We start from the raw sequence: 11,925 nt of genomic DNA, 5'->3' as shown, positions 1-11,925 counted from the left end.
CCCCGTCCACTACGTGTGCCGTCCATACAATCTAAGTCGATCTAGGTCACAAAATAAATATACTGTTAATGGGCAATGGGCACCTAACCCCTCCTTTTCGCAGCCCGAAACAGGAACAAGTAAACAAGAACAAATAACTACTCCACTCCCTCGTCGAGCATTTAAACACATAACACATATACAGAGAACACATAACAGTATCAACATGTATACAGAACAGTCAGTCAAGTACATATAAAGTCATCCATAGGATCGAAATTTCTAGTTCGCCCCATTCTTTCTAACCTAGACTCTCGTCTCTTTCGTATCCGGGCGCAAGAATCCCATTTAAGATAATTCACAACTCGAGCCGGCCGGTCCCAAGCGTAAATCATCCATATTATAGATTCCTACCCGACATACATATCTATCTTCCTCAAGTTGCATAATAAAGATTTTTACACTTATAACATGCCCCATTCATAACTTACGCTCAAACGAGCACTTAGACATCTCCATGAAATCAGGACCACAACACCACTTGGCCCTAGGCTCACTCCGCGCAGAGACCACGCGAAGTGGCTCTGATACCACCTGTGACAGCCCCACCTTCCCCTAAGGCGAACCAAAGAGGTTAGCGGACTGCCTGCCCAGCTCTCGCCAGGACTAACGGTGCAGTATAGAGCGATCTATCACGTTCCGGAACTTATAACGCGCGCAAATAAGGCAAAAGGGCAAAATAACCCAAAATAAAAGAAACAAAATCCGGAGTCGGCCATGAATAGTAACCGACTCGTCCGAACCCAACCAAACATCGAATTACATATACCACATAACATTTAGCCTTTACAACCCAAAAATGACATTTAAAAGTGATACAAAAGTCACTACATATATGGTTTGCCAAAACAAAAGTGAAAATGGCCCTATTGACACATTTAGGGTCCCATTTTATATACAATACAAAAGAGTCATTCATTTAGTTCATTCGGCAACCATTTATCAAAATTCATTCCAAAAGAGTCATATTCCTGTAAGGAAAACAAAAGGAACGGGGTGAGCCAATTGCCCAGTGAGAATACAACTCAAGCAACCAAATTCATGGATACATCAAGCTTAACAGTCCAATTTATCAAAATAAATAAAGCCACACATTAATAATGAGGATAAAAGGATACGGGTGGCTCTCAAGAGCCCTTTTACTCGTTTGAATTCTTGATCAGGTCTCATTGACTCTCCGTCAATGTCTGAAAGGTAACCAACCGTAGACTCCTCTTAACTTCCATTCCCTTCCTCCTAACATTCCTCAACCGGGCCCGAAATCCAAACGCATGCATTGTGGTATTACTCGAGTAAACCGGAATCAAGAGTCTCTCATACTACAAGATTCCCTATGATGTTGCCCCAAGGCACATTAATTGGCACGACCAAGCCCTCGCCGGCTCGATTCAATCAATAACCAATGGGGTTGAGCTCATGGATAATATTTGAAGTCATGTATTTCATTTCATATAACATTTCATATAACTTTCCAATAACATGCGAAACAATAAGTGAAAGTGATAAAGTACACTCTCACTTGGATCAATCAACATTCAACATCTCAAGTACCAAGATCAAAGCCATGTAATAGCACATAAGTGAGTAGTACACTCACCAAGCTAGCACAATGTGGTTTCAAACACTTTAGTCAAAAGAACGTTGTGCACCACCGTCACGCCCTAAAAACATGCAAACAAATACAATGAGACTCGATAACGAGCCATATAGCCATGCCAATTATAACCCCAATAGGGTTTTATAAACATATGCATAAATGAGCATAATAGCAAACCAGAAATTAGAAAATGGCCTTAGTCTTGGCCCCAAATAGAAAACTGTTTTGCCCTTATTATGCGGTAATGGTGTAAAATTCTCTACGGTTATCGGATGGGGGTGTAAGACCCACCGTTTCGAAGCTATGAAACAGGGATACAACAATGTAGAAGGTCACTCACTCCAGTTACTAGCTTAACTAGGTCGAAAATGCCAAATACTATACCAGAATTACCAAAACAGGTTTGCAAATCACACAAAACTGTAATTACTATAACTTAGTCTATACAACTCCAAATGCCGAAATTCCAAAGGCATATGTTAGCTAAGACATCCAGATACATTGCATCAGAAGACACCAGCAACTAAATCCAAACCAATTCCAGTCAAAATGGCCAATAACCAGTACAGTTTTCGCATTCTGTCCAAAGCAGAACAGCTACAGTAATTTCGTCATAACTCATTCCACATTAATCCAAATGACCTGAAATTTTACAGGCACCTCAAACACATCAATACCTAAAACTTTCATGTTTTGAGTAAAGTCAAATTCGGCCTCTAACCCTATGATCCAAAACCGGACAGAATTGGGGGATTTAAGAACCCTAACTTTCCATTTTCCATCCAAATCCAAAATTAGTTGCATTTAGCAACAATTCACACCTACAAGAGTCATTATAGTCCATTGCCAATCATCACAAACAACCACACCATCATAATCCAATTAAACCAGAAAAATCATCATAAAATGGAAAACTTCACCAAATCACTTCAAACCAAGATTAAAACCAGAAATTTCAGCACTCTTATCACTAATAAGCACAACATAAGCATCATTAGGTGTAGTAGGGTGTTTCAAGCTTCACTTACCAAGAACCAAGAGAGAGGAAGATGTTGGGCACCTTAATCCTTCAAACAAAGTTCACCAAACAACTTACTAGCTCTAGAAGGAAGAATTTTATGGAGTGAAAACTAAGTTAAACGAGTGGTTTAGTTGATTTGAGCTAGGAGTTTGCTAGAATGTTGAAGAGTTTTGTCTTTCTTCTTGCTTGGAGAGGGCCGGCCATCAAGGGTGCAAAATGGTGAATTTTGTGCAATTTTTGATATTTAATCCCTTGGTCAAAAAAGTCAAGAAAATGAATAGTGTTTCTTAAAAGCCATCCAATGAGAAGGTGACACTTGTCACCTTCATAAATGCATTCTTATCTTTCTTTTCTCTCTTACATCAATCATTTCACACACTCTACATATCTCTTAACACCCGATAAATTTTTCACAGTATCCGAAACTTAACCTTATTGGCCGAATTTTTCCGAACTTATCGCACTAGTGGGTCCCACGTCCAATATATATTCTTAATTTTCTAAAAATTCTCCAATACTAGAAAAATCATCTTAAAACTATAATTGCTCATAAAATCCACTAAGAAAATATTTCTAAGCCAGAAAATGCAGAAAACATGCAATTAAGGGGAAATAAACCCTAGGAAAAATATTAGGATTTTACGGGTTCTCACACTTTGTATAGCCACTATCTAGATGAGACTTAAAACAAATGATTCACTTTATTTTTTGGTGACTCCTTAACTAATTTTCCTTGTTTTAATTTTTCTATCATCTACTAATAACTTTACTATTTTATTGCAGATATATTGCTCATTTTAGAGGTTTGGAAGATTAGCAGTACGGCTTACGTGTCGACTCAAAAACTATGGTTATAGTGCTATCTTAAGTTTAGAAAATGTTTCGGTAGCACGGAAAATGTTTTGGGACTTGGAATTGTTTTTTAGTGTAGCCTTGACTTATATGGCAAAATTTGCTCTATTGAAACTTATCAAACTATTTGTAGTGTGATGTTGCACTTATTTATGACATTTGAATATTTAATATGTTATTATGGCATTTCCTATTGTAACGGGTGTCTACGTTTGTTATTTATTAAACATTGCTGATGTTTTCATTTTTTAGATATTATTGTAGTAGGAAAATCATCAAACTACACATTGCAAGGTGTTGTAAATGAGTAGCATTTCTCAAGCAGGCTATCTTTATTGACAATTGTTGTTGTCACTGAATCAAAACTATTCATTGATAAGAAGTTGTTGTCACAGTTGATAAGTGGTTTATTGACAACAAAGTTGTCACTAATTAATATATACACTGACTATGTTGCTTCATGCATCATTGACAAGAAAGCATGTCGTCACTAAATTTGTAGCTTTTATTGACAACATATCTTGTCATAAAAAAGTTTTTATTCACTGACGACTTTAAAGTCGTCACTGTATACTTTTACCGACGGAGATTCAGTGACGACTCTGTGACAACCGAAATGTTGTCAATAAAAGTCATCAGTGACGACTTTTTGCTTTTTTGTGACGAAAAGTAGTTGTCATTGAAGACCAAAATTCTTGTAGTGCTAATTCCCCCCTCCCCTCTTTGATTGCTTTGCGCCTTTACAGACTTTTATTCCATATTATGCTGTAAGCTCATATTCAAGAAGAATTGCACAATAGCAGATAGGACTTCAGCATGTGAAGTGTATTCCAAATCCCATTTGTACAATCAACAGTGCCACTAAACCGTAACTCAACCGAAATACAGCAAATAAGAGCCACCCAGTTCACCACCTGCACCAACAAATAGTAGTTATAACTCAATCTTTCCACAAAAATTTCTGCACTATGTATACAAAGGCCACAAGCAGCAACATTTTCATCATTTTCTCCTTGGGGCTTGTTTCTTCTACCTTTGCCTCCAACTCTCTTATCCTCTTCGTCAATCTTCTTCTATGCCTGACTAATTTATCGCACTTCTCATAAGTACTTGTATTGTACCACTTGAAATAGCCATAGCCGCTGCCGCTATTATGCTGTTGAAGCTCAATTATTACCTCTTCAAATTTCACATTTTTTGAAATAAAAAAGGAATAGAAATCAGCAGACACTTACTTCGTAGTAAGCGCAATCATAGAACCTCTTTCCTGGGTTTTCAGCTGTCCACGATGTCTTCACTCTCATTGGTACACCACAATTACAAATTGGTGGTTCTGCCATGGAGATGAAACTCACATTTAGGGTTTACTTGAGATGAAAGAGAGAAGGAGAATTTTGGGGATCATTTGTCCCTTACATTTTGATCAACACATAAGTGATTTGTCTTTTTTGCCCTTTAAAAGTTGGGCACATGATATGCGCGTGACACATTTCAATCAAAAATTGCTCGGAAAAGTGCAAAGGAACTTAAATTGATTTTTTTTATTTGTAAGAATAAAAAATGATCATTTTCGTTTTGAGAGACTAAATTTTTATATTTGCAATATGTGAGGGATTATTTGTGCAGTTCCTCCTAAATTTAAAAAAAAAAAAAGGCTCCTGTAGAGCCACGGTCGTTCGGTGTTTCCCTCCCCGGAAAGTCGCCCAGTGAAGAACAGCCAACCTGCAAACGACCAAAAATCCCCCCAAATCCCAAAATCACATTCTTCTATTCATCATCATCATCATCATATATATATATATATATATATAGGAAGAACACATACTATACTGGTGGATAATGGATCACTACAAGATTCTGGGAGTCCAGAGGAACGCGAGCAAAGAAGAAATCAAGCAAGCCTTTCGAAGCTTGGCAATGCAATTTCACCCAGATAAGCATGCCGATTCCCCCAAACATCTTAGGGACACAGCCACCGTCAAATTCAAGCAGCTTTCCGAAGCCTACGAGATACTCACCGATGATCGCAAGCGTGCCGACTACAATATCTCCCGCTACGGAACCTCCTCTTCTTCCTCCGCCTCCTCCTGGAATACTGGTTGTAATCAGAATCATGGGTACGCCAAGAATTATGGGTACGGGTATGGAGGAAATTATACCCATGATTATACGGCTAGTAGGGGCAAAAGGGCTGGTCCGAGTCTCCAGTTTGAGTTGCTTTTTCGGTTTCTCAATGCGCGGACTTTTGTTCGAACTGCGACTATAACTGGGTAATCTTTTATTTTTTATTTTCTTTTTCCAATTATGAATCAGTTATTTTTATTGATAATCTGGTGTTATGTTGATGCTGAATAGGCTAATTTTGTCAATCTATGTGAGATTAGACAATATTTTCGTATGATATTTGATAATTGCGGATGGTTTCGTATTTGCCGCATTGTAAAAGGGAATTGAAAAAGGAAGGTTTTTGCATCTAGGATTGAAATAGTTTTTTATTATGTAAATTTTGCTTATCCTACACTAAAATCTGCTATTGCTTCCTTAGATTTTATTTCTTTTTAGATAGTTGTTGGTGGATTTTATAAATTTGCCATTGTCAAATTGAATAAAGCGGATTGATATCCAGGACAGAAGTAGTGTAGTTTAATTGACAAATTAGGTTTGGTGTTTGGCTGGAAAAGCTGGTTATAAGGCATCCTAGATGCAATGAAGTACTAGTTTGGAATGAAGAACTTGATGGTACAGGGGGGAGGAAGGAAGGGAGGTACCCTATGATTTGCTTTTGATTTTCAATCAGTTCCAATAATGCAGATTAAGAAGATATATGTTTTAGTTACTCAAGTCAGTATGAAATTTTCCAGGGGATAGACCGTAACTGTAGTTTAGTAACCAGTGAGCATTTCTGATGTCTGTTGTCCAGCTGCTATGGTCCCGTGGGATTTTATGCAAGCCTAAGCCCATTGATTTGTTCCTGTGATTGGCTGCTGTGGTTCTTACCCATTGTTTGGATGTGGCATTTCTTGTAATTTAAAAAGTTAATATCAGGTTCTAGTGAGTTCAGTAGTCAAAATTGTAGCTACCATATCCTGTGCATCTGTGGGAAAGTCAATTCTCTTTGGCTAGGCAAAGGAGAATTCTTAAGTTTTTCGTTTTTGTTTTGGATCCCCTGAACCAAAATGATTTGACATCTATATGCTGTCTATTTTAGTTACCAAATGATTTAATTCTGCCAATGCATGATCTCTTCTGTTAATTATTTTCTATCTTTGCTTGCGATGTGATGGAAATTTTTTGCAGTGTTTTAATAGGTGCGATATATCTCATTGATGATGGTGTAGATGCCCTGTGGAACACAAAAAATTCTGGGGTATGTTGTTTACAACTGTCCTTGTTTACTTGTACAGTGCTGTTCTGACTGTGAAAAAGTGAATAAAAGGAAATGCAATTATGATATATCTTGAGATAGCATAAAGGGATGTACTTTGAAGTGTACAACCATGGGTGGGGTCTCAAGACTATAGTTCAAAAATGGAAATAAATGATTATAAGAAGTACAGTTAGATACCTTATACAAAAATTGAACTGAAGAAGCCCCTTTCTGAAAAGCCATTTGGTTGAGCAAGTTCAATTAGCCAAATGTGCTCATAAGAATGACAGATCAGAGACGACAAAAGACTAAAGGATATGCTGATACGAAACAGTTGAACTTGATATTAGTAACTTATTCAAGTCCTTAAGTTCCTGTAATGAAAAGAATGAAGTTGTTAAACTATTAAAAAATTTTAGATACCTTGCACAAAAATTGAACTGCAGAAGTCTCTTTCTGAAAAGCCATATGGTTGAGCAAGTTTAATGAGGCAAAAGTGCTCATAGGAATGACAGATCAGGGACGACAAAAGACAGAGAGCTATGCTGATATGAAACAGTTGAACTTGATATTAATAACTTATTCCAGTCCTTAAGTTCCTGTAACGAAAAGAATCAAGTTGTTAAACTATTAAAAAATTTTTAGTCAATCAACCTAAGAGTTTTATTCAGTTGCAATGACTTCAAGTGTAGTTTTTCATTGAAAGGTAAACTCTACAGGAAGGCACAATGTAGTGCAAAACTTCACAACTCTATTGTGTCTGAGCAATTGTTGTTTGAATTCATTGCTGATTAATCTGAGTGTTCAATCATGCCGAACAAGTTGATAATAGACCATGCATAGCACAAGTTTCAGTTTGAGCTAATTTGAAATGTAAGGCACCATAGAAAATCTCATACTAAATAGAGAAATTGAGAAACTTGAGTTTTGTTTGGTCAACCTCCCTTCCCTTGTCTTATCTGCTTTCATTCATTATGTTCTGTTTTTTGTGAATGGAAACTCTATTATTGTTGCTATGAATTGAATCTTGTACAATGCTGCTTCTTCTAATGTTCCTTTGGCTCTGATTAGTTTGGAAGCATAAACTAATATTAGAGGAAAAAGTATGTGGTTGTGTTGGCCTGAAAAGGTTGTTATGTTTGACATGAAATGTTGTTGTATTTGACATGAAATTTTGTAACATATGACAAATATTTTTTGGTGCAATTAGTTTCCCTTTAATTTTTGTGTCTACATTAATATTCTTAGCAAGTTTTAAACCATGTTAACTCACTCAAAAAAGCTACTATTCATCTTCTAGAGCTTGTAATTCTGTTCAACTAAATGTACAATTTGTGTTTGCTTGAAATCATGTCATTTCTTCTGTCAAATTAAAGATATTTCAGGCTACAGAAGTAATAGTTTCCTGACAGGTGTGTTACAAGCAATCCTTTAGTCTTGATTTCCCAGTGATTCCACATATATTAACTGCATCAGTTGAGTAGAATTCTTTGTCTTCCTCAGCATGGATAATCTTATTCTAATTTATGTTATTCATACCCTATACCACAATGGCTTCCTATGTTTCTTTCTCATAAATGGTATCCGTTCCTGTTAGATTGATGTCATTCGCATGATCTGTTTTTGATCGGCTAGACATCCATCTTGTTAGACCTAATTTGATGTATTATAATCTCTAAAACAGGTGTAGCCTCTTCTTTTGTAGAATATTCTTTCTCATGCGAGACCTAAAGCATTGCTTAGCTTAATAATTTTGTTGACTAGTGAACTTCACTTTTTAGAGTTATATAGTCATCTGAAAGTACTTTAACACTTAAACCTCTTTTTCTGTTTTGAAATACCACCTAAGTCTATCATGCAAGTGAACAATTTTAGTTTCTCCGGATATTTAGCTCAAGGATAAATTTAAAATTGTTCTGATTTGCTGCAATTTTCTCCAGTATCGCCACATTTTTTGTGGAAACTTTTCTTATATCTTTCAAATTGTTCTGCATATATTGTCATTTTTTTTGTACATATGAAAGAAAACCGAGGACCACCATATACTACTTGCTAGCACATTCCACATCCAAGCAATAAGTCTTCTTTTTGGGTATATAGTCAATAACTTTGTTGTTATCCTCCAGCAAGTACTACAGATATCTTTGTCGAACATTCTTCATATCTTCCCAAATTTCCAGGTACTGTTTTATAGGATCTGGATGAATTTCAATTGATGTCTTTGCATCTTCCATCACTTCTAAATACATTTTTTGTCTAGTTATGACTTTACTTGATTCTGATGAGTATTTTTTCTTCTTTCAAAAAGTAGGATGGTATCCACAAGCATTGGAAGTCAACCTTAGTTTAATCTTTAGGGATGTGGGGTAGAAATATATCATAAATTTTCACCTTTTTTTATTTGAAGCCAGAAATGCTCTCAGTCAGTGTTGATATCTTCCTTGCATTTGCATTTCTTATTACATTCAAACCAGGTCAATGAATTTACCTAACACTTCAATCAACTTTTATCCAAAATAGCGTAGTTTGTTGTTAATAGCTTCATAATAACATCGAAGTGGATAAATGTTTTTAGTTTTCACTGATTTAAGTAATAAATTTTTTGTTCCATTTCCCCATCTTTTGGTTTTCATGACCTCCAATTTTATTTGCTTATCAGACAAAGAACAAATGAAGGATATGTGCAGAAAATATTAATGATATAGTACTAGTTTAGAATACTTGCACCTTCTCTGGCTCCTTGCCTACCAAGGCACCTTGTTAATTATTTTCTAATACAAGCAACTGAAAGAAAAGGGTTCAGAAGCCTTTTAAACATATTAGTGTAGATGCCTTATGATATGATTTGTAACTTGTTATAATGTTACACAATAGGATTCCATATCAATGACTGTAAATGCTAGCTTGATGTGATAGTATAGAAGTATAAATGCTGCTTTTACTCTACGGTGCACTTGGGCAATATCCAGCTTAAAACAACAATGATAGATATTTGGACTTTTAAGCATATTGTTCCTTTGGCTTTTTTGACATGCTAAGCGGAAAAATACATGTAATTCTACTGTTGGTTTAGCATATGACTTGGGAGTGTATCCCTTGATATACTCTTTTACTTCAAATGTTCACATTAATGAAATTAAGGGCTAGCTTAATGTGAGAATATAGAATTATAGTAGCTGCTATTGTTCAGTGATTCATTTGGGCAAAATCCAGCTGCTAACTACAGATAATAGATATGTTGCTGTAAAGCTTGTGCACCAGGTTTTTTTAAATTGTATTGAAGTCATCCTTTTTGTAATTTTTCTCATTAAATTCTTGTTGAATTTTTGGTTGCATGAAGTTTTCTGAAAATTTTGAAGTTGGTTTTTCTCACACAAGGCTTTTAGGTAAATGGGATGGGATTTGTAGCGCCTGAAGAAAATATTCATTCTAACGTGCCCTTTGCTTTCGTTAATTCAATGAACCCCCAGAAATCTTTGGAAGATGCTCTGGAATCCATAAAGGAAGCCAAAGCAGTTAAAGATAAAAGTTAGAGAACTTCATCTTTTGCATTCGTCTGTCTGGAACTCCATTGCTTGGAAAAGCTCGAGCTCCCAAAGATTGAAGCAAACAAGTTAAGATCTGGGAATGTTCCTCCAAGCTTATTTGCTTCAAGTATACTCTTTGCCTTTTTGTCAAATGTGTTGGAGCTGCTGTATGTACAGGTAGAGATGCTTCAGCGTTCATATTCTTGTCTAATTTGTGGTATAATTCTGTAATAGTAAGATAGTGCATGTGATTTGTGTAGCTTTGAGCATCCTTGGATGCTGAGGAAGCCCCAGAAAAGGTGTCCTTTCAGATTACTCTTGAGTTTCTGGTTTCAGTTCTACATTGCAGAATATTTTGCTAGACTAAAATGTACTTGTAATAGAGCCAATTTTTCTACCTATTGCCCTTTTCTTGACAAAATTCAGTTAGTGGAACAACGTATCTTGCATGGGAAAGGTCAATAGGAGATATTTACAATGCACTGTGTCTCCAATCTTATAGTCGATGATTGCATTGGCTAACAATATTAAGACATTGTTCTGGTCCGACAAAAGGATTTATGTGAAAATTTACTAGAATTCAGATTACGCTGTTGTTTAATATGCATTGCACCGATATGGTAGGTGAATATGATTATTCTGGCTTGATTACCCTAGTATTTTTTTACCTTCAGTTCTCGATTTGGGATGTACTTTTAACATTCCTTTTCGTTATCCCTTCGTTTTCGGTAAAGGCTATGTGTAATAATTGTCGCGTTTTTGCAGAACAAAATGATTAGATAGCTTGGATATTCTACCCTTTGCGCAAATAGCAGTTGAGTAGATGAATGAAAACCTTGCAAATATCTTATCATAATAGCTAAAAAACGAGGGATAAAGCGTTGGAAAGTGATAAAATTCTAAGGGTTAATAAACTAGTGGTTATGTTGCTCATGTTTTAGATTAGTGATGGGGACAATTCCTGCCTGCTCAATCTCAACTTCGGGTATCATATCATATAGTTCTTAGAAAAAATAATAATAACGCAGGTACCTAGAAAAGCTGTTTATTTCAAAAATATGTTTGATCTGTTTCTTCTAATTGTTTCATTTTTCATGAATTTCGTCAAAAAGAAAATGATGAGTGAAGTTTCTATGTATTTCTTTTTTTTTTTTAATTGGGTAAGTAAGGGAAGTTTGTACCATTTGTTTTTAGTATAAGTGGGAAGTTTCAAATTCAAAACCTCTCATTTACACTCTCTTTATTAGTGCCATTCAACCCATTCTTCCTCCGGAAAGATTCTACTTAAATGTAATTGAGTGATTTTACGTTTTTTTTAAACATTGATGGAGATTTTAGGTTTAGAACCTCACCATTGCTTCTTGTCAAAAATGCCAAAGCAAGTTGATAAAGTACCTAAGTACATTTGTTGTTCACAATTACAAATTATTTTAGTTCTATATTCTGGCAAGGGTGTACTGCCCAGTTGTATTAATTTATGCAATGTTATGTTTGTATGAATAAGTAGGTTCTTTGGTAAAAT

At 35.7% G+C, this 11,925-nt stretch overlaps 1 protein-coding gene across 3 annotated transcripts; it reads left to right on the top strand.

The window, feature by feature from the left end:
- The first annotated feature begins 5,146 nt into the window (after positions 1-5,146).
- Positions 5,147-10,804, top strand: LOC140008601 (chaperone protein dnaJ 72-like). 3 transcript variants are annotated; one of them, XR_011816110.1, is made up of 4 exons: positions 5,147-5,779; positions 6,807-6,876; positions 10,263-10,580; positions 10,664-10,804. XR_011816110.1 is itself a non-coding variant. In XM_072053420.1 (3 exons), the coding sequence occupies exons 1-3, from the start codon at positions 5,349-5,351 to the stop codon at positions 10,407-10,409; spliced, it is 564 nt and encodes a 187-aa protein (XP_071909521.1). In that variant the 5' UTR covers positions 5,147-5,348; the 3' UTR covers positions 10,410-10,804. The 3 variants fall into 3 exon arrangements, 2 of the variants coding, with proteins under 2 accessions (XP_071909521.1, XP_071909520.1); XM_072053420.1 differs by having other exon boundaries at positions 10,347-10,804; XM_072053419.1 differs by having other exon boundaries at positions 10,263-10,804.
- The last annotated feature ends 1,121 nt before the right edge of the window (positions 10,805-11,925 follow it).

The sequence above is a fragment of the Coffea arabica genome, chromosome 6c (genome assembly GCF_036785885.1).
Source record: "Coffea arabica cultivar ET-39 chromosome 6c, Coffea Arabica ET-39 HiFi, whole genome shotgun sequence".
Taxonomy (NCBI): domain Eukaryota; kingdom Viridiplantae; phylum Streptophyta; class Magnoliopsida; order Gentianales; family Rubiaceae; genus Coffea; species Coffea arabica.
Note: the sequence above shows the minus strand (reverse complement) of the source record. Positions and strands in the feature narration are given on the sequence as shown.

Bases quoted from the DNA above. Each gene is read 5' to 3' on its own strand.
- LOC140008601 (XM_072053419.1), top strand. From the start codon at position 5,349: ATGGATCACTACAAGATTCTGGGAGTCCAGAGGAACGCGAGCAAAGAA. The intron at 5,780-6,806 runs GTAATCTTTTAT...AATTTTTTGCAG, and splicing joins CGAACTGCGACTATAACTGG to TGTTTTAATAGGTGCGATAT. The intron at 6,877-10,262 runs GTATGTTGTTTA...CAAGGCTTTTAG, and splicing joins GGAACACAAAAAATTCTGGG to GTAAATGGGATGGGATTTGT.